The sequence below is a fragment of the Vulpes lagopus genome, chromosome 1, assembly GCF_018345385.1.
Source record: "Vulpes lagopus strain Blue_001 chromosome 1, ASM1834538v1, whole genome shotgun sequence".
Classification (NCBI taxonomy): domain Eukaryota; kingdom Metazoa; phylum Chordata; class Mammalia; order Carnivora; family Canidae; genus Vulpes; species Vulpes lagopus.
Window position 1 is genome coordinate 97233074 of NC_054824.1, and position 23261 is coordinate 97256334.

Sequence of the window (23261 nt, forward strand, 5' to 3'; positions counted from 1 at the left end):
GACTTAGGGTAAAGGTTGTGGCATTTTCCAAAAGAAAGCAACAATATAAAAATATTTAAAAATATTAAAAATCAAGCTATTTATTCATAATCTCTGGTATGAGAAATTTAAATAGAAGTCGATAACGTTTTCCTAACTTGTGTAGAATCAGATAGAGCTGACTTTGCTAGATCCATAACTTAAAATTGGCTTAAAGGGAGTCTCAGATCAGCAACTGCCAGCAGTTTTGTCCTTTAAAAGGTTAACCATTCTTGGGGTGCCTGGAGGGCTCAGTCAGATAAACATCCCCCTTTGGCTTAAGTCTTGATCTTGGAGTCCTGGGGAGCCTGCTTCTCCCTCTCCCCTCCCTCTGTGCCCACCACCCCTGCTCATGTGCTCTCTCTCAACTAAATAAAATATTTAAAAAAAAAAAAAAAGAAGAAGAACAGGTTAATCATTAAAAACTGTAGCTAGGTGCAAGAGAACTTTGCATGACTATGTCATAGATTTACCCTTAGAACATTTTCATGACTCATAATGTTCTGGTTTTGAAGATTTTGCAAAGATAGTCCTTCACAAATTGAAATCTCTTTCCCGCTTCTTTCATGTGTGGTGCAATGCAAGCCGCCCTCTCTGCGTCTCAGAGTGTGTCACACGGTGGGATATTACCTTTCGTAGGCCTTCAGCTAGCACTGGTTCAAAATCACTACCGTGTCATGGAAGTACAAGTAACCCTGCTGAGTAAATTTTCCTGTGAATTCCTGCCTTTCTAGTTTATTTCTACACAGCCATTTTGAATGGGTAAGGAAAGTAGTATCTACCTCATAACAATTCATGCTTTCTCTACACCTCTCCTTACCATGGTGACAGCTCTTTGTGCAGAAAAGAAGAACATCTTTATTTTGGTGCTGTTTTTGCCTGCAGTCAACTCTTACTTGGACATGAAATTTATCCCTGTGTTAAAACCAACTGTTTTTTTTTTTTTTAAGGCTGCCCTGCTTTCTTTATCCCACATAGACTATGAAATTGGTCCTAAAATCCACCTAGACTGTAGAAGGGCTACAAGGAATGTAGAAAGAAAGCTGCTTCTAGCTAAAGTGGCAGGAGGCGTGGTGCAAGAGGAGAGGACTGGTCTTAACTCACTCACTCTCCCTGGCCCTGTTAATGGGATGGAAAATCTGCCAAACTCAACAATTCCAGTGTGGGACCCCTGGCAAATATCTTGGCCACCATGAAATCTCAACTTTGTTTCTGGAAAACAAGAGATAACACCCATTATCTGGAAAAATAGGGATGATTTCTACCTCACCTGTTTCTCAGGGATGTTGAGAGGGTTAAGTAAGCCGAGTCGTGAGACAGTGCTGTGCCAACTGAAAAGTCCTGTCCAAACATAAGGTTCCATGATGGTACTTTTACTAGGTAGGAAGACTAAGCAGTAGCCTCGATGCAAAGAGCTTCAATGTGACTGCTCTTTCCTTCTTTGGAAATCTCTGCTCAAATTGCTTCTGACTCATATATGTTTATACTCTTTGAAGCTCTTTGATTTAGAGCTGGCACTACTTCATTGTAAATATACAGCACTACGTGCACATTACCCTTGAGGCCAGTGTTGGGACTCACTGTGGAAAAGCCTTTAGATCAGGGAAAGACTGGAGGGAAGTCTTAGTGATGGCTGGCGTGGTAGTGACAAGACCAGTAGCCCAGAGCCAAAACTCACTAGCACCTATGTAAGACTCTCTTGTAACCAGCATTAAATTATGTCATGAAATCTTTTAAAATTAATCAAAATTAACATCTTCTCTTTTGTTTTACCTTTTCTCTTAAAAGCAACTTACGATGTTTTCTCAAGCCCTACGCCATCAGATGAACCTGAAATGTCAGAGCCCCATACAGGTATATCCAGCTTCTCAAGTCTTTCTTTGAATGCCAGATACTCTGAGAGCACTGCACCTAGTTCTTTCTCTAATTTTTGCAGCGTGAGAAAGCACGCTCTTTAGAACTCTGCAGGGGAGAAATGGCAGTCTGTGTCAGGGAGATGAGCTCTACCCATTTCTCAGTTGAGCAATTATTCCTTTATGTGCATCAATAACAAGCTCTGACACCTGTGAGAGGGACAGATAGAGTTGGATGCCACTGAGCCAAGGTCATGGAATGGCCTGTTGTGCTATTATCAATATCATCCTAAAAAGGTTTAGATTCTTGGAGAGGTTTCTGTAGAGCAGTGGTTCTCAAACGGGGATTACTTTTCTCTCTTTCCCCACAAGAGGCATTTGGCAAAGGCTAGAAACATTTTTGATTGTCACACTGGGGAAGGTGGTACTGACCCCTAGTGGGTAGAGACCAGGGATACTGCCAACCCCTGCAATGTACAGGTCAGCTCCCCACCCAACAAGTTAGTTATCCAGCCCTAAATGACAGTGGTGCTGAGGTGAGAAATCCTGCCCTAGAGCAATCATGTCATTCGTTTGTTTATGGAAGTTCAGTTGGGTCTAATCTTTGACTTTCACTTACTAATCCTTCTACAAAGAAGTTTAGCCCAATCTAATTATTCCTTTTAGCAAGTGTTTTAGAAGCACTTACTAAATTAGGTACTCTGAGAGATGTGGAGTAAATATGACTGGTCTCTGCTAGACATAGATATATATCTGATATTTTTTGCATGTTTCGCCTTATCTGTGCATTATTTGTGCCATGATAAAGGCAAACAATTCTAAATAGAAGCAGAAAATAAGGAAAGAAATGGAATAGAATGCTAAGGGTAGGTTCAGCTAGTAGTTAAGAAACAAAGGTGAGAAACCGGAAAAACTAGTTGAAAACAAGTTGAATATATGCAATGTTGTCTTTTTCATGGTTTTTAATGTTTAAAGTATGTATGTTTTTCAAAATGAGTTAATCTTCAGCTCCTAATGAATCACTAGTTTAAAAATGTTGGTCGGCACTCTTTTACGTGTTCTTAATACTTTTCCCCATGTGAGGCATAATTTATTACTCATGAATTTGTATTTTATTCTTGGGGCCTTCTGCTTTTATAAATGTTGACATTTATTCCAACAGCAACAAGTGATCCATTTCTGGATTCTGTCCCACCTAAAACTTCTAGAACTCTTGAACAGCCAAGGGCAACACTGGGTAATGTTTTTAACAGAAAAATCCTACTTTGTTTTCCATCAAAAGAAAATCCATGTGAATGCCATTCTTCCAAATGACCATTTCATTCCATCACATCTAATCATTTATTTCATTCTTACTTCTGAATATATTTTTTTCCCTGTAATGAAGGCATCTTATATTCATTTTGGGCATTCTCTTTCTCTCTCTCTCTCTCTCGAGCTATAATAGATCATCATTTTTTTCATCCTTAAAGGAATGAAAAGCTTTGAAAACTGCATGGACCTCTTCATCATCCATATCATCCCATCTCATGTGTCTGTGGCCTGTATCACCTCTCTTCCATGCATTGAGCCTTCCCGGAGTCAGCCACTGAACAATTATCATTCTGACCTTTTCTCTTCTTTAAATCATTATTTTATCCACCAGCTTTCAAGACTACATGCATTTTTCATTCTTAATCATGTATTTGTAGCATGTGCTTTATAATACCATCTAAAAGCATGTTAAAACTTCTAAAATACCTCATTATAACCAGAATTACTTGATGGGTGGGGTGTTTGTGTTTTCAGCTCCGAGTGAAACACCATTTGTTCCTCAAATACTGGAAATCTTTACCAGTCCTGAAATGCCACCTACAACACCTGGTAACTAATGACATTTTTGTGGTTGTATACTTCGAAAGAGCAGATAAAGTGACAAGAAAATGATCAGTTTTGTTGGACCTCCAGAATATTTTCAGTAGTAAATATTTCCCTTCATTCTCTACCATGAAATTCTTCCAAGAACTGGGTTATCGATCATACTTTGCCTTGTGATAATTCTCAAAGACTTTTCATAATCTTGGTGTCCATATATTTAAAGAATTATTTTCTTTCTGCAATCCTTTCAACTCTGCCAACCAGAAAATAGCAATAGAATTGAGATGATAATTATTTTGGAATAGATTCCCTCCTATTTAGCACAATTAGATACCACCTGGTCAGAGTATTTTTCTCAAAGTAGTCTAAATACAAAGAGCCCAAAATAAAAAGAGCACAGAGAAAGATGGGTAAGAGAAAACACAGCCTACATTCTATAATAGAAAATTATTAAAATAATGAAGTCCATTAACTATTAACTTCTAGTGACGTTAGTCATGAGCTACAGAATTAAAGAATTTCTGAACTTCCATTCTCTAAATCCCAAATATTTGTGCTTCTCCCCTATTGTTCAATAAATTGTCTTTTGAGTTCTTAACTATACCTTGTGGCCTAATTCCCTCAAGAGTGCCCATTTCCCAGTACATTTAAAAACTCAACAGTATACCTTCAATTTTCATATAGACAATTTATCAAACAAAGAAATAAAAAGTAATTCTTGGACTCAAGAAGTTTACAAATTTACAGTTATCACCTGATTGGCCCCTGCAAAATATCATTTATCAAAGCTATATTAAATCTTCTTTCAGCTGCCCAGCAAACTACATCTATCCCTTCTACACCTAAACGACGCATCAGGCCTAAAACACCAAGAACCAAACCTGGTAAATAACTGCCTCCTTAATCTCTTAGGATATTTAATTCCAAATAGAGAATGTCTATCTCCTTATCACAAAAAGAGGTTATATGATTCTATAGGTCAAAATGTCTTTATAAAATTTGAAATTAACTGAAGATGAATAATTCAAAATAAAGAAATCAATTTTTCAATACGACTTTATTGAAAATTATGTCAGTGATATTCTTGCATGGGAATCTTGGTATAAACCAAGAAATAAGTCCTAATGTCACAGGGTTAAAGAGTAAGATATATTGGGTAATTCATTTCCTTTATATCCATGTATATTTAGGTGTTTATTAGGCTGACAGTTCTTGTTTCAGCTTTGAACTGGGGCAGTGGCTGAGAGGAGAGACCATGACTCCGACTTTTCAATTGCTTATAATCTTAGAATGATCATACAGCAAGAAGGAGAGATCAACATAAAACTATGCAATCTACTTATAAGACTATACAATACTTAGGTGGAAGCTCAGAGTTGAGGATGTAAGTCTCAAAATATGTATAGGTGTAGACAAATTAGAAGAAGGAGGGAACAAAATACATTATGGCACGAATTTGCATGGTACAGGTAGCTTATCTGGAAGTAATTTTTTCATTACCAAATAATACACTCAGAATTTTGCTCAACAAATCAAGTTTTGCTTATTCTATGGTAGAATAAATACAGTTTTTTTATAGCCTTACTATTATGACTGAACTTAGAAACTATCCCAAAACTTTTACTCACTGAGTTTGTAAATACTGACAGCTAAATATGGCAGGATTTCAAAAGGGTCATCCAGTTCTTCTTGGGACTATATCTTTTTATTGTCTCTAGGATATCTTACTTTTTTTTTTCCTTCCCATCACCAGAAAGAACCACAAGTCCTGGAACAATTACATCTAAAATTCCTAAAAGCCCTGAACCTACATGGACAACACTGGGTAATGATATGTCCTTGGTAGATGTGTTACTTCATTTTACCATGAAAATCCAGCTCCTTAGCTTTTATGTAATGTCTCAGTTTCTGTTCTTATTGGATCATTTTGACAATATTGAGAATCTCATAGAGTATGACAGCTCTGTGGCTTTCATGGTTTTGGATCGTTGCCCATAGTCTGTGCTTCTGAACTGAGCATCAGATATAATCCTGTACCTTGGAACGCTGGCAGACCACTGCTGATTCCTCCTCTTCCTTCAGTCATTTTATTTGAGTCTCAAACACAGTCCTACATTTTTTTTTTTAAGGAGACCCTCAAGTTCAACTCTGAACTTCATTTGGAAAAACAGTATTCTATTAGGATGTTAGTAGAATTTCTTTATAATGTAGATCATGGCATACCTATCAGTGATTATTAATTTTAAAACATGCCTGTTTTCTAGTGCTTAAAGACTTGGATGTGGCTGAGAAATGTGAAGTAAGGGTGCAAAATGAGTATACTGATTTTTTAAAATAATGGATTAATTTTCTTTGTGTAGTTGTGGCTTTGTAGCAATGCTATTTCTGTTCAAATATACTCTTAAAGTGTTTTTTTCAAACCAAATGAAAATTTGTCACTGTATTTCCATTAAATGCTGGCATGTGAAATATTCTTTCAAAGGAATATTTCCAAAAACCTTCCAAGATGATGGGTTCATTCTAGTTATAGATTTCCTTTTGTGGTTTTAGACACTGAAATGCCTAAATATTGATTTGTTGATTATTCTCTTTACTTTTCCAGCTCCCAGTAAAACACAATTTATTTCTTTGAAACCTAAAATTCCTCTCATCCCAGAAGTGACATACACCAAACCTGGTAATTACCCTGAACTTTTTTTTTTTAATTCCAAAAGTAGGGTTGAAAAATTGTTTCATGCCACTCATTGGAGCAAGGACTTGTCATTTGGATTTTGTTATTTGATACAGATTTTCCGTGGAAAGTGCAAAAATGCAATGAAATGATGTCATTATAACCAACCCCTTTGATATTATCACAGCGTTGCTCTCAGCTGTTGGGTGGATCATTATGTTCATGACCATCACAGAGAAAATACAGAAATAGAGGGATGGGAGTGATTGAGGACTCCCTTGTCTAGGACTATGAAATAGTTTCCAATACCAAAGTTGACTGGAATTCTGATCACACTAAACAATAGCCTTTCAGCCTGAAAAGGGAGAAGTCTTTTCCATCCCCTAAAAACTCTGCCCTTGTTATAGGGCTTCTCAGTTCTCCAGCTGCAGGATTAGAAAGGATCGTATTTTCCTAATGCTCCATGACTTCCCTCTGAAATGAAGCTGATTTCTGAACACTGACTTTTGTTTACTTCTCAGGAGATAATAATGATATTTTGCTAAAGAAAAGCAGGCTCTTTCGCAGAGAGCTTATTCTATTTAAGTAACTGAAAACAGAGACAATCCCCTGCATATAGATTGCAGGACATATTGAATGACCAAACTTTTGTTTTTTTTCTATCTATCCAGAATCTATATAGCACTTTAAATGTTGACTTCTAAGTATCCCCTTACACACAGGAACTCTGTCACTACAATCATTTTCATCCAAATTTTAAGCCCTTAGCTCCAGGATTTTTCTCCCTATCATGTCCAATGGATTTTTCATTAATGGGTGTTTACAAAGTAGGATTATCAAAACAAAAGATTTTCTACTTCAGTGGACATGATTTTTTTTTTTTTTACAGCGAAATGGGTAAGGAAGAAAATTGTAACTGCTCAGAAAAAGAATTCTCATGACTTCCTTTAAAGAGGCAGTGAGGGGCACCTGGGTGGCTCAGTGGTTGAGCGGCTCAGGTCCATGACCCCAGGGTCCTGGGATCGAGTGCCGCATCAGGCTACCCAGAGGGAGCCTTCTTCTCCTTCTGCCGATGTCTCTGCCTCTCTCTGTGTGTCTCATGAATAAATAAATAAAATATTTAAGAAAGAAAAGAAAAAGGAAGTGTGAGAGTTCCAGGTGTAGGTGTTAAACGGAAGGAAATTAGGGATTAGGCGAAGGGAGTGTAGTTGATGCTGAGAACATCAGTGAGGTTTCCAAGTGAGAGAAATGGAATGAAGTACTCTTACTCAGAGGGGTTATTTGGAGAAAGAAGTATAGTTAATCAAACTCAAGAACCCTAGAAGTTTAAATCAAAGAACTCTGACAGCTATATGAGAGAGGGTTTAATGTACATTTATTTAACAATCATGCTTAGAGGGCTTTGGAATAAGATAATAACCATTATACTTAAGTTATACTCTGGATAGAGGGCTACTACCAGGCAGATTGAGAAATATTACCATATATTTAGACCACCAAACTTAAATAAATGTCTCTCCAATCTAAGTATTTCTGTTATTACAAGATAAAATATGAAAATAGCAAAAAAAAATCTTCAGATGTTCTTAATGGTTTAAAAATCATTAGTTATATTAGTAATTTCAGTGGTTTCTAAAGGAAGGTTTAAAAGAAATTCATTAATACAAATAAGGGGAGAGGATGTGTTCTTATCATTCTAGGGTGTTTGACATTTCCTTTTAACATGTGACAAATTATTTGGAAGCTAATGATTTTATATTCCTCTGGTTTCTGCCTTCTGCTCACCTAAGAATAGCCATGCTTTTCCCCCTGGAATCAAGTATTACTGCTTCAGAATCTGCGCCTAACTTGACACCAACTGGAGTTGACGTTGAATGGTCTGAGCAACACAGAGTAACAGATCTCTGCAAACCAGGGCTTGGGTTCTAGCTTTTAAAAATGTATTTATTTTTACTCTGGGGCAGGCCACCAAGATAGCTCTGCAGAAGATTTCTGTTGCTAGCCAAGGTTCAGGAGAGCAAATAAACCACTAAAAGCTTTTTTTATTTCAGTGATTCATTGCCTTCCCCAGCCCTGTCCTCACACTCTGCTATTTTTCCATTTCACTTTCCATGCAGATTGCTTTTCCTTTGGTTTTCCTTTGAGGTTAAAATAACGAATAAAAACCCACATTGGGTTTGGCTTGTTTTATAAGCATAATCCACTGCTTTCTTGAAAATCCCACCATCCAGCATGTCCCAACTTGTCTGCCTCATACCATGAGAATTGCTTCCTTCATACTGAGTCGTTAACTTTGTTGTGACACTTTTTACATAGTTCTCTGACATGGTGGCTAGAATGATAAATTTTTCTCATGGTTAGTCACAAATCTGTGGGCCAGGTATATTTTTCTTTTGGGCTGAGGTCAGTGGTATAGTTGTTTGCCTTCCACTTAACATTTTTATTCCTTTATCGGTAACACCTTAAAATTATAAAATAGAGGAGATCTTGTCAGAAGATGTATTTGCTTTTAATAAACCCTGACTTCAATATTTCTATGTGCAGGTGAATTGGAAGCTTAACTGATGAGGATCCATAACTCTTTGGTCTCAGTTTCAGCCAGGAACTCAAAATACAGATTTTTTCTTTATAAAATTCTTAAGACCACCAAATTTAATCTTTATAAATCCTGTAAGATGCTACAAATGACAAATCTTACTTACTTTTTCAGTTTCAGATGGCAACTTTGTAGAAATTAAAGCATGAATTAAAACCTCAAAATTTCAAAAAGAATTTTTACTATTTTCAGATAAAGATTTTTTTGATAGTTATATTTAAGGTATTGACACTTACTATTTATCCTTTTCTCCTGTAGAATCTGAGACATCCAGGCTCCTCCCATGCTCCATTTTCTCTCTCTTACATACACACACACACACACACACACACACACATACAGAATTTTTGCGTTGTTATGTGTACTTCAATCAGATACATCACTTCAGCCTTTGCCATTCATCTGTTTTAATCTATTTCTGGATAAGTTCTTGAGAAATCCAAAACAATGTTTTGGTTACAGACATACTAAAGAATGGCACCATTTTTCAGAACACCTTGTGCCTATTATATGCTGCTTTTAGAAAAAATGAAAATTCTTTCCCTGCACTATTCGTTGTGATATTCTCTTTCCTTAGATACTAAAGAGTCTCTACTTACTTTCTCAAATCTTTCCATAGCGTATTCCAGAAACGTCATCCTGGTAAATGTAGTATAAGAAATATAAGAAACAAAATGATTTAAGTTCTGTTAAGCTTGTTAGTGGCTGCCATATTAGTTAATTTCTTTCTGTAAGAAAAAAAATGGCAAAGAATCTTCACTTTTTCTTTTTTCAAAAATTGATTTCCTTTTTTATTTTCTTCTTGAAAGAATTCTTTTTGTTCTGTAGAATAAGAAATCTACTAGATGGTCTTTTTAAAAGCATAAACAGATATTGTAACCAAACTATATTCAGTTTGAAATATCATTTACTTATTGCCAATTTGAAAAACATAGGAGGGATTGTTGTCTTTCAGAATACTTAAATAATATTATTTAATTTGTTAAGTGTTTGATGAAATCTGAGATTACTTTTTGACTTCTTTGATTTGCTAAACAGAATGGACTAAATTTCATATACAAACCAGTTTGTTCATCAGCAATAAATGCTAGTAAATAGGAGGAACACCATATGAACACTCGTGGCCCTTTTTACCTTTATAGACCATATGTCCTACTCCTTTTTGTGTGTGTATGTGTGAAAGAGTATCATATCCAACAGGCAAAAATCATCCAAAACCAACAGATCTCAGACCTGGCTAAAGGTCTGATGGGTCTGTTACCTCTTCCCACTTCCTTGGGTGAACCTGACCGTTCTACATGAAAACAAAATGGCAGGTGATGGATGCTTTGGATGACCTTGGAGAGGTTAAAACAGTATCTCCTCAGGCACTAGGAGAAATCTTCAGACTATTTGGTAGAGGGAAAAATAGCTAAAAATCAACAAGAAAAATCAGAATTCTCAATTCTTTCTTTTATTATGGTTTGTGGAAAGGATGTGAGATGATTGATCTTTAGTGTAATAAACCACAGAACCTGATTGTTCACCAGTGAGAGAAGAGCTTTTCTAGTAAAGGACTTTAATTTGTCTTAAATGGTGATCTTCAGCATGGCCTGTGATACTACTTGTTTCATTATAGCCCCAGAACCTCTGACTCTATTACCATCATAGTCAACGATGGGTAATGAAGTTTCCTTTACTGAGTGAAAAAAACTCTTTCATTAGTACTCATTATGTGCAATTTCGTCCTTAGCTTGGGCTTTTAAAAATTTCTTAAGTTCTTCAGATCTTTATTTCAGCCATTTTGGTCAGAAGAATATACTCTTTGCTTGTGCTAACTAAGCAGAGGCTCTGGAACAGCCCTGAAAGCCATACTGATTTCGATTGGACACATTCTGTATTGTCCCTCCTCCTATTTGAGTACTGTGTCCTGGGCTCCTTTTAACCTAGTTGTTTCCCGTGGAGGACCTTGGCTTTCCTCTGTTTGTAGACATTTTTGTCTTTTCACTTTCAGAGGTGTTTATCTTTTAAAACTCTAACATTTGCAGGTTTTCTTGAAAAGTAGTATGATCTTTCCAGATCTAAGTACCCTGATGGGTTACTAGGCAATTCATTAAGAGAAACAGAAAAATGAACCCCAATATTTATAGCTTCTTTTTCTTCAAGAGAGCAAAAAAACTGTGTTCTGCTGGTGCCATCTCAGCCAATTACCCATATTTTCCTTCACAACCCAAACTGTTGGTCACTTTATTGCATTCATGTCTTCCAAATGAGAATCATGCCTTCGTTTGTTTGTTTTTTCCGTTTCTCCTTCCAAACTTAACTGACAAGACTGCATTTTGTTCATTTTGTCTAAAAGCATGTGAATCTATTTAAGAAAGGACTGTCTTACATGGATTAAAAAGTCTCACCATTTATATATAATCTCACAACTTTGTAATTAGAAATTAAGGATTTTTTCATACGAGAATAGATTTTATCATTTTTCCTTTGATTTTTGATTCCTTCTTGATGGTTTTCATGCCCTCTAAGGACCTGGAACTCTGGAAACCAAACTTTCAGCAATATTAGGTAATGCAGTTAGTGAGTGAGTGACCTTTGTTCCCTCTTTTCCTAACTGCTAGTATTTTGAGGAACAGGCTCACATTAATGGATTCATCTATTGATATCCATCAGTGTGTGTGTGTTCTTTGTTCTTACTTGCAGAGAAAAAAAAATTCGAATTCTTTAGTTTTATAAACCGCATCTCATTTTTTAATGAGATGCCTTGCCTGAAGTAATATCTGAACTCAAAGCCTTTTTATACATGCTGCTGACTTGTGAACTTTATAATGCTAAATGGAAAACTCCTTTTCAATGTTAGGCCAAATAAATTTTAATTTGTGTCCCTAGTGGCTCCTTAAAGGTGCCTTTCTTCATGTTCCTGTTAAACATACACCTTCAAAACTTCCAGGAGACTGCCTTCTCTCAGCTCTACAAAGGAAAGAATAGGGAGGTCTTTAACATATATATACATATATTATTCAAGACCTCATTTAACTGAGTAAATGATTGAAAGAAAGTTGCAAAACAGAAGGATATATGCCCACAATAAGCCAGAGGAGTTACATGTGCTTCTATGATATATGTACTGTCAGTTTGTAGAGCTAGTGCTCTTGTATTAATGAGCTAATTTTCTTTCTTCAGCTCCACCAAAGACCAAACGACCAGGTCGTCGCCCCCGTCCTAAAACCACACCTAGTCCAGATGTGCCCAAGTCCAAACCTGGTAAATGTGACATTGAGGGTTCCAGTTAACATAGAAAATGGAATATGGAAGCTTCTGATACAGTAGCTACCTACTACCTAAATAGTTGGGCTTTAAGAACCAATATAGTTGACTTTTATATTTACTCATCAATCCTATGTTGATAATACATTGTTATTTTTCATTTGTATCTATTAGGCACACAGCAGTAGGCTGCCCCACCCTGGACTGGATTATTAAAGTCGGGCACCCTAAAAGTCTCACATAGGATGCATATTTATGGCAGCTGGGGTGTGGGAGAGGAAGAGGGATAAATGGGAAAAGTGGAAGGGAAAATCACATTCACAAAATAGGGTTTAGGAATGAAGAGTACTGTCTCCTTCCTCAAGATGCTGCTTCTTGATATAATTAGTGTTCTTGCTTTTTGCTTCCATAGTTCTGGAACCCACTACGGTACAACCGGAGCTCTTGATGCCCACAGTCGGTAATTCCACTCTCCTCCAGTTGCTTTCACGGAATGCCACTTTTGCTTTTCCTACTCTCCACCCAGGCATGACTGCAGTTCCATCACATCATCACAATTTTATTCCATACTTTTTCTCATGTTTCCTATCTGGGTCTGAAGAGCCTGAAGATAGGAGACTTCTAGAAGAATCCTTCCTGTGTGCTTCTTTAAGGAAGTTCTGTGGTCTTGGACAGAACTTCCTGGTTCTCCACAAACCCTTTGTCCTTCCATGTCCTTCTGTTGAGAAAACCTTCTGCTCTTTCTCAGACCAGGGACTTCTGTGCTCGTCCTGGACTTGGCAAATGGCAAAATTTTATTCCAGTGCCGTGATTATCATTTCATTGCTTTACTCATTCAACTTGTAAGATCTTTTCCCTCTTAAAAAGCTGCATGATAATGGCTTCTTCAGCTTTCTGTTTCTTTGAAGAATGTTTTTGAGTATATTTTGATAACTAGAGTCATAAACACTATTCTTGTTCTAGAGTTCAATGTTAAAATAGCGTGGTCTTTATAACTTGAGAACAATAGAAGTGCCAAACTTGTTTTATTGTTTTGGGTACTAATGTTATTTGACTATTACTATTTCATTATAATTTCTCAGCATTCACAGTAAATTTGCTTTACTTTGGAAAATTCCAGAAATCTATAGCCATGTAACCTCTGTATAATTTAAAGTGTTTATGGATTATTTTCCAGGTCTCCTAAGCAAGTTTCAAATTTCTACTTTACTGTTTTTATGTTGAAAAACCTAACAACTAATAAATAGAAGTATTGTACTTGTCATCTTTGAATTTACTTATATAGAAAGAAATTTTATTATAGTTCTCATTACTTTGCTCAAAGGCACATTTTGAGCATTTCCTGAAGACTTTTCACTTTGGAAAAATCAGGAGAAATGGACACATTTCCCATCCTTCTCATACCCCAGGAATTAATTTTGTTGTATATTCAGTGAAATTTTATAGTATCTTTACTCAAGCATATGTGTCTTTATTATGACAGTTACAGCCATGATCATTATGCTAATTTCTAATACCTTTCTCTTTAGCATCAAAACCATCCAAAAGACCTAAAACCACACATAGACCAGATGCACCTCAAATCCAGCCTGGTAATCACTACTTTCACTGCCTTGATCTATAACTAGGAAAATAGAGTGTAAGTAACATTACTCTTGACATTCACAGCTCTGCTATGACACTAATTATAGCACCTTTTCTTCTTCAGATTCAAAACCACCAAAGCAATTACTTCCTAAACCCCAAACCCCAGCACAACCAGATATGCCACCAACTAAACCCGGTAAACATAATTGCCAATGCTTTAGTTTAAGAAGTTTTTCCTTTGGAAATGTTGTTGAAAATGTTTATGATTTGTCATACTGTATAAAGCATAGAAACACAAATACCATGATTTTGTTCGTTATCTTTACAAAGTAAAAACACCAATTGTGAAATGAACAAACCAATGTGTAGGAAGTTAGTGAGGTTTATATCTGATGGTCTGATAGATTCCATTTTGTTAACATTGTTAGGCTTTGTGTATTGAGTTTGGATGTGTAATGAGTAGAAGTCTGATTTTTTCTGTATTTGGAACATACCTGAAAGTGATTTCAGCATTCACCACTAGATAAGACTGGGAAGGCTGACACTGTGTTCATGCTTTTTAGGCACATAATCAGAAATTGGCTTCCTCTAAAATACTTTAATGGCATTTTAAACAGTAACTATTACCTAAGTGATTTCCTATGAAGAAAGGTATTTATATAAGAGTTCTAAAATTTCAACTGTTTTGCAATTGACATCTTCTCCTAAGATTCCAATGAGTACAAAAGTCTAGTTTAGTAAGAAAATATCTCTCATATGGGATATTATGAAGAAGATATTATGAAGAACTTATGAAGAAGACAATTTATATCAACTTAGAATAAACCAGATTCTATATCTTATGAATTTAAGCATCAATGACCACTTAAAAGTTTAAACTTCTTTATTTTTGTTACTTATATCTGATTTTTTTTATGATGCAGTCTTTGAGCCTGTTACATTTGAGACCGAAGCTCCCTCCCCAACTGTAGGTAATGATCTCTTCCTTCTTGGTCAATGTTTCTGAGCTCACCTCTCATCTCTGTCCTGAGTTGTGTTCTCTTATGTAAAAAACAGCCGTTCACCATCTTTTCATTCATTTCCAGAAATTGCTTATTATTTTCAACAGGGAAATTTTCAATATCAAAAGGCATTCTTACTTCTGCTGCTCAGTTTATAACCCCTGAATGTCATTCTTCCTTTGATCACCTTCAAAGGCATTCAGATTGCTTGTAGCACTTGATGTTGAGGAAAGTCACAGGGACTGAGAGCACAACCATCTGCAATCCAGGAAGTCTTTGAGATTTTTGCTATTATGTGTGTATAATTTATGGTTATGGGAGAGGAGCAGTTAAAAATCTGGTTGGGGCTTGAGGTAATACCTAATTGTCCCTTTCTTGCAAAAGTCCTTTCCTCTTGAATTTTGTACTATTCAAATGCACGTGCATGTTTCTGTTGAAAAATTCATCTTGCAACGCTGATTTCCAAGCAAAACGGGGATTCCCTTTTTTGTTTGAAGGTAATCAGTTTTGGATATTGTTTCATCCTATTGTGTTCGCTTTCCTCATCTCTTCTGTAGGCCATGTTTTCCATTAATTCAGAAGATATCCGATGTGGCTTAAACCAACTCTGCTGTGTTATCTTAGTGAAAGGCAATCTTCATACAAAAGCTCACAGTGTTTTCATGATGAGATTTTTAATGTTACATTTAGCCTTCTGAACTTAATGACAAATGGAGATGCTAATTTAAATCCAAGGAGTTACAAATCACAATTTCATAGATATGTATAATTCAATCATTTCAGAATATTATAGAATTACAGGAATCCTGTTTATATAGACAAAAGTTGAATTATTATTCTTCAGACCTTTCTCTTAATTATCTGTTGCCCACTTGAATGATTATCTCCTAATTATTCATTTGAGATAAATGAATTAAGAGAAAGAGTATGAAAGAGTTCCCCATTTATTATGGAGAAAAGGCACACGTTTATCTTTTGCATGACTGTCACACATATCCAATAAACAGACAAATTGAGAACATTTTAAAAAATTCTCACCACCACAATTCCTCAAAACAAATAGCAATGGTGGTGAAAGCCTTCCAAATACTGACAGAAGCTTTTGCAGTTTTTCAGATTAAATTAAAATACAGATTAGGCAACTGAGATGTTTTTGGAACCAAGTTTCCAATGTAGCTGGTATCAGATAATGAAATACAGAGAAAAGCTTTTCACTGGCCTCATAAGAATGCAAAATACAAAGGTATATCTATTTTGTGAGATAAATGGATACCAGAGCATAGTCAATTAGAGACCAAATACTACTTTTACAGCATTAAGAAATGCTTTTTAAACATTACAGGGTAAACAAGATTTGTTTTAAAGACAATTTTCCTTCTTTTTCTATATTTCTTAAATCTCCATTGTTTATTGCTTTTGGTCAGTTCCTGCCACAGACCTTGAACCTGTAACTCTGAGAACTGAGGCTCCCACAACAACATTGGGTAATGACTTTTTATGTCTTTAAGCAAGTGCATTTTCTGCCCATTGTCTAGTCTATTCTGTTATTATCTTGGTCAAGGGGTTTTCTTTTTCTAAGATTTTCTCATCGAAAAAAAAAAAAAAAAAAAAAAAAAAAAGATTTTCTCATCGCCCTCCCTTGTCACTCAACTATAGTCTTCATTTTGAATATTGAAGATGTTTAAAATAAGTTACTTGATTAGTTGCTTGGTTAAGCTTGTACGCACCTAGGATAGAGCATATATCTTGCGTATTATCCAGCTCTATTAGTGCTTTACAGAGCCTGTGATTCTGCTCAGTGTTCTGTAGCAAAGCTGAATTTCAAATACAATTAGGAGTGGCTGCTTCATACACATCAATTTTACTTCTGTGGACATTGACAGAAGGTTGTATTAAGACAGGGCATTTTTATTGTCTACCAATGAATTTAAGAAACGAAATGTGCTTTTTCTAATGTTTAATGGGATGTATGTGTAAACCAAATAATTTCTAAGTATAATTTCTAAGTATAATCTCCTAAAAGCAGGTAAGCCTGGGGCCTGGGTTCTCCCCTATATAGACATGCTGCGTTTCTGGGGTCAGGATCCTTTTTGAAAATCTCACATCAATAATAATGAGATTTTTAGATTATTAGAATAATTTTATATATTCTTTCTCGAACTGTCAGTGGACAGCACCCCCCCTCCAACCACCAAATCTTCTTACATATAGATGACAAAATTCTAAAACCAAAGAGACAAATTTATTAAGACTTAGAAAACCTAGCAAAATTTTAGAAACCCTCGAGCCATGTATCATCCTTTCTTGAGTTTCTGGAATTATAACACAACATTAACCAGTTTCCTTCCTTCAGCTCCCAAAACATCACAACGACCAAGAACACGTCGTCCACGTCCCAAACATAAAACCACACCGAGCCCAACTGCATCTGAGAGCAAACTAGGTAAATACGTGGTTCCTGGTACCCGTGGAACCCCTTGGATGTGATTTTTGCGTGGCAGTTTAACTTGCCACCAAATAGCTCACAATTCGGTAAGGCCTTCAGTGTGAAGGCCAAGGTAACAAGAGCTCTAGTAAATAACTGTAACTTCCTTATGCTGCTTGGTATCTTCTTATACTTTTGTATTTTGTTTATTTCTCTGAAAATTGTGTTTTTCTCTTTCTGGTTTATCAAAAACTTACCTAGTTAAATATCCGACTAGCATATTTAGTTCAATTAGCCACACATTTTATTAAGCACTACACTAGCATCTGTGAAAAATAGTTGAGAAATAACAAATGACTTCACTTGGTTGAGGAAGCAAGTTTCTTATGTAGAAACTGTTCATAAATAGATAAAAGGAATGCAGACAGAAGCAACATATTTATTAAGTTTTACCAACTCTCAGGCACACAGCTAATTATTAGAGAAGTAAAAAATTCATGAGCTGTTAAATATAACATGGACCTCAGAGTTTATACAGCATGTAGATAGGTTGCAGAGATAGACAGGACTAGCATAGACTGTGGCGGAGAGGTACCATACGTGTGGGGAACAGCAGAAGGATAGGAATTAGAAGAGCATCCTGATTGAGAGAAAGGGGAAAGACAATGTTCATTTAGCTGATGCTCAGAAATTGTGGTCAGTGATGCTACTTTTAGATCGTCCAAGAAGAGGACCCTGAATGCCTGATTTCAGTGATTGGATTTAAGTCACTTGGCTATACCATACTCTCCTATCCTCCTGGGGTCAGGCCTTTTCTGTCCTGATAACAGAGAAATGCACTGACAAGTTTTGCAGACTGAATGACCCTCTGTATCTTGTTCTTTTCTATGATTCTGTTTGGACAGAAGTCTTGGTCTTCTTCCAAAGTGAGCTCTTAACAACAACAACAACAAAGACATCATCTATTTTGGCTCGTCATTATATATCTACTTAAATATATCAACTATTTCATCTATCATGATCTAGGGCCTTGTTTTCCAATAAATAATACTTTTACATTCTTTTCTCCATCATTTTTAATCCTAATATTACTAGAAAGATGCCTAAAGATCTCTCTAAGCAGGGTTTTCTTGTTGTTTTTGTGTTATCAGATAATATAAAAAGCAAAACTTGGAGCTATGTGGAGATACTAAGAATATAACCATTTCGTAAGAACAAATATCTTTGTACCCTGACCTCAAAATTTTAAAAATGTTTGCTTTTTGGTTGTAGAACCAATGCCACACTAGTGAAGTTCATTTTTTCAGGAGAGTTTGATGACTTTTCTCATGGGTTTAACTTTTTTTTTTCAATCACTTTTTTTTTCTTTTTTTCAATCACTTTTGATCTTTACTTGCCACAGATTCTGAACCTATTACTTCTGGGACATCTTTAGGTAACGATCCTTTATGTCCTTTAGCAAGTGCTTTTCTTATTCATTGTCAGAGTTATCTGTGGTGCTATTTAGATGATGTCATAATCTAGCATCATCCTATTACATTATTCATCTTACAACATAAAAGACTTTCTTTCTAACAGAGATGTGTATGGCTTTAATTGAACAACACTCTCTGCCCCACATCCCAGCTTCAGATTGCGTCATGTCAATCTGAGTCTGTTTGAACAATACTACTGTTTGTTAGAGCTAAGGTCTGAATGTGATTCTCCACTTAGGCCCTCTATAGACCACTGATACAGTATCGATTAGGATACCATGAATTTTCTTACTTTCTTTTTGTATCTCAGGTTCTATCTTTCTTTCACTTAATGGATATTCCATCAAATTCTGTATGCCTGTTCTAGTAAGTTAGCAGATGGAAAATTTTCTGAAGCCTACTTGTTTTGAATTATATTTACAAGTGAATAGGATATGAACTTCTCTCACATCATCATATTTTAGGAGCAATTTGTAACCAGTTTTGGATTATGGACACTTTCAAAGAAATGATGGTTCCTCATCTTCATTTCTTAAACATAATTGTATTGTAATTTTTAACCTCTGGCGAACTCTCAATTATAAAAGGAAACCTATTGATATACTAAGGGAGAAAATATTAAACCAAAGTAACAAAGTTTTCTCCCTTCAAAGAAACTCTGACAAATTTTAGAAAGCTTATCATTTTATTCAGAGTTCATGGAGCCATCAACACAGTATTAATCCTAAATTTTCTTCCTTCAGCTACAACAAAGAAACCTCGTCGTCTACGGCCCAAAGCTAAAACCACACCCCATCCAGAAGTACCTCAGACCAAACTGGGTAAATACGTGGTTTCTGGTTTAAGGAATTCAAGCAGTCTACCCCAGTTGGGACCTTAAATTCTATGCGCATGATTGGCACTTGCCCTATAGATCTTTTAAGCGTAAAAAACTGCTGGTTAATGAGCAGAACTTGAGATAATTATCTTGTGCTTCTGTGTGGGAATTTCCATCAATGATTATCTTAATTACTTTTCATGCTATTTGATTCCATTCTTGTCTTTTTAAAAAAATATATACTACTTTTTTTTTTTTTTTGAGAGAGAGAGAGAGAGACAGGGAGACAGTGCATGCTCAAATGAGAGAGGGAGAGGCAGAGGAAAAGAATCTCAAGCAGTCTCCTTGCAGAGTGCTGAGCCAGTCCTGGGCATGACCTCATGACCCTGAGATATAATGACCTGAGCCAAAACTCAGAGTTGGGTGCTCAACTGACTGAGCCACGCAGGCTACCCAGATTCCATTCCTGCCTTAAAGATAAAGCTTGCTTAGTAAAGAGGATAATCAATTCAAGTCTACTACTTTTATTGTCCCCACATAACCCCTATAACCATATTAGCAGTAGGAAGCATGTTTTATTTCTTAACGTGTGCTATAGTTGTAAACAAAAGCCATTCCAGCATAAACAGAGAAAATCACACAAGGCAGCAATGTTTATACAAGAGTGTGTGTGCGTGTGTGTGTGTGTGTGTGTGTGTGTCTATATATGTAATTTCCCAAATGATACAATGCTATGTGCTAGGAGCCTGGTTAATATCTGGAGCAGGAAAAGGCTCAGGATGTTAGGAAGAAACCAGTACAGAGTTTGGATGAATATATGGGTAAGGGATCAAAGACTGACAAGCAGAGAGTGTCTGAAGCTGGCCTCCTAGACAGAGGATGACTTGATGCTCTCCAGTCAAATGGACTCGTAGGATGGATTTAAGGGGGCTGAGGTGTCTACTTACGAGTTTAAATTGGACCCACTGGGCTTCAGTGATTCCTCTGCACAGGACCATGCTTTTTCTCTTCTTAAAACTGAGGATACCAGGGTGCCTGGGTGGCTCAGTCAGGTAAGTGTCGGGTGCTGGGAATGAGCCCTGAGTTGGGCTCCCTGCTCCGTGGGGAGCCCACTTCTCCTCCTCCCTCTGCCCTTCCCCCCCACTTGTGCTTGCCCTCCCTCTCTCAAATAAATAAAATCTTTTTTAAAAAGCCCTAAGGAAAAAAAAAAAAAAAAAAGCCCTAAGGATACCTAGTTTAATAAAATATCACAAACAGAGGTTCTTCTTCACTCTGTTGTATCAAATGCCACCCTTTTCACTAAGAACCTAATCTCTTAGCGAGTGCAGTATCAGCTTCCTTTTGGCTCTCTACAGTGTGTGTGGTAAACAGGCCCCAAGGTGACCCGGTACTCCCACCCTCGCTTCCTCCCACACCCCTAGTTCCTGCCTCTTGGTATTAAATCTTGGAATGTGTAATCCACCTTTCTCCTGCTCTTTCCCCCTTAAAAGGCTTAGAAACATTATTTTTATCGGTAAGATGAATTTTCTGACATTTCGTGTGTTCACAAAAATCTCTTTGATTTCTCTTATTGGTTTTGATCAGTTCCTACCACAGTCTTTGAACCAGTTATTCTTAGAACCGAGGCTCCAGTGACCACACTAGGTAATGACCCATTATGTCCATCAGCATCTGCTTTTCCTGCTCATTTGAAACCCATTTCATCACATTAATAATCACAGCTGCTTCTGCTTCACAAGACTTGTGTGTCCTTCGCTGTTGTCATTCAGCTGCTTCTTCACATATTGAAGACTATTAAAACCACTTACTTGTTTTTGAAAGAGCAAAGTACGAACTTAGTCTGGTATATGCATTTGCAATGTAATGCACTAGAATTGATGGCATCTCACCTCCATGTAACCTATTAATCACATTTTTGGTTCCTGAGTTTCAAACTTATGAGGGTTGGGGTGAGGGTGTCTATCCTTGATCTAAGCAGAGTGTTGTCATAACTGTTGTAGTACGACGTGATTCCTGTGCAGCTCTAGATTCCTACATTTTTATTATGTGCATGGTTTTGTTTTGCCATTTTAGGTAATGATGTCTTCTTTCAGTAAATAGAAAATGTGTTCAGTGCTAAGAAACTTAAATTATAAGTGGCATCATTATTAGTTCAAATTCACCTTATACCTTCACCATCACCACCATAACTCAGTAAAGTTTTGGAACTTTTTTTCATTTAGAGATCCTTATGAGAATATCCTCAATATATAAACTCATATTTCTGTGTGACCTTTGTTTTTCAGAGCAGTGTAAATGATATAAAGAGGGAGTTATTGAAATGGAGACAAATACTTTAAGCTCAAAGGAAAAATTTTCTATAGCTCAAAAAATTAGAACAAATGTAATCCTATCAACAGCTCCTGGCACTAAAAACACTCTGTTAACCTGAGGTTTTCTTCCTTTAGTTCCCAAGGTGCCTCAACAAACTCTTCATCCACATCCCAAACCTAAAACCACAGGGAGTCCTGAAGCACTTCAGACTGAACTGGGTAAATGTGTAGATCCTGGTTAAGCCCATCCTGTGGGGTCCAGAAAAAGTGAAGGAGCAGGTCAGGGGTAGCAGCTGCTTCTACTCCAGAGTGAGCAGGAGAACATGGTTGGAGGGGTTTAGGTGGTGGCTGAATGTCTTAAACTTGTGAGTTGGAATTTACTGTTTATTTGATTTCTCATTCAATTCTATTCATCCTTTAAATATTGGCCATGTGTGGTGGAATGAAATAGCTACAGAATGTATGTTTGGGGAAATAGGAAATTATTTCTTGTTAACTACAAAGTTAAGTCATGATAAATATCTATGGTAGGACTTGGCAAATATTTTCTATAAAGGGCTAGATAGTAAATATTTGGAGCTTTGTGAACCATGAAGTCTCTGTTGCGTTTTTTTTCTTATTTTCCTTTTTAATTGTACAACCACTTAAAAAATGGGAAAAAATCATTTTAGCTCTCATAGGCTGCATACAAATAAGCCATGGGTGAGATTTGACCCCCACCCTTGGTTTAAAGAAACAGAGTGGGCCAGAATAGTTAGGAAGGATCAAGTGTTGAAATCACTGTAGATTTGGATGACTAGGGCGAAGGAGGATGGAGAAGCAGAAGGGAAGGAGGTGGGTGGAGGACCAGTGAGGGGAGGCAGAGGCTTCTCGGAGCATCTGGGGCTGTCAGTCTTCTATGTGTCAATTAGAACATTTCATTGAGGCTGCTGCAGCTAAATGGGCCCAAAGGACCAGTTGAAAAGGTATTTTGAATATTCGACTTAGGAGTTTGAATTTCATGTAAGAATCATCAGTATCTGTATATGGTCACACTTTCCCTGGGCGTTGGGCAGAAAGCTACCTCTATAGCTCAGATTCAGTGCCTGTCCCTTATCCTGCTCTCTTATGAGCCTACTCCTACCAGCCTAATCCTATTAGGCAGCGTTCACTATCTCTTTCCAAAGATGAGTTTTCAGCAAGATTGGTAGGGTCTATTTTGGTACATTATTCACACTAGGATTGTGAAAGAGTGAGACTCTTCAGGGGCACTTCACGGGGACTATTGTCTACTACAAAGACAACCCCAACTAAGTGATACATTGGTACCTGAATGAGAGACTGACTCCATATCCCTCAGTTCAGAAAGCTAATAGTTTCTGCTTTGTGCTCTAGATGCATTATTAGGTACAATTATTTTG

The 23261-nt window shown here is 36.7% G+C and overlaps 1 protein-coding gene across 33 annotated transcripts in view; it reads left to right on the forward strand.

Annotated features, from left to right (window-relative positions):
* Nucleotides 1-23261, forward strand: part of LOC121482302 (ABI family member 3 binding protein) — a 241038-nt gene that overhangs the window by 128464 nt on the left and 89313 nt on the right. For 22 of the 33 annotated variants that reach the window (XM_041740203.1, XM_041740557.1, XM_041740276.1 and 19 more), the window contains 16 exons: nucleotides 1807-1872; nucleotides 3034-3108; nucleotides 3660-3734; nucleotides 4538-4612; nucleotides 5482-5553; nucleotides 6331-6405; nucleotides 12161-12241; nucleotides 12657-12704; nucleotides 13774-13836; nucleotides 13953-14027; nucleotides 14755-14802; nucleotides 16257-16316; nucleotides 17186-17275; nucleotides 19476-19553; nucleotides 21134-21193; nucleotides 21997-22080. In XM_041740203.1, coding sequence (XP_041596137.1) covers nucleotides 1807-1872; nucleotides 3034-3108; nucleotides 3660-3734; nucleotides 4538-4612; nucleotides 5482-5553; nucleotides 6331-6405; nucleotides 12161-12241; nucleotides 12657-12704; nucleotides 13774-13836; nucleotides 13953-14027; nucleotides 14755-14802; nucleotides 16257-16316; nucleotides 17186-17275; nucleotides 19476-19553; nucleotides 21134-21193; nucleotides 21997-22080 — 1125 coding nt within the window. The remainder of the gene's footprint in view (nucleotides 1-1806; nucleotides 1873-3033; nucleotides 3109-3659; nucleotides 3735-4537; nucleotides 4613-5481; nucleotides 5554-6330; nucleotides 6406-12160; nucleotides 12242-12656; nucleotides 12705-13773; nucleotides 13837-13952; nucleotides 14028-14754; nucleotides 14803-16256; nucleotides 16317-17185; nucleotides 17276-19475; nucleotides 19554-21133; nucleotides 21194-21996; nucleotides 22081-23261) is intronic. The other 11 variants (XM_041741046.1, XM_041741880.1, XM_041741966.1 and 8 more) reach the window with 7 other exon arrangements.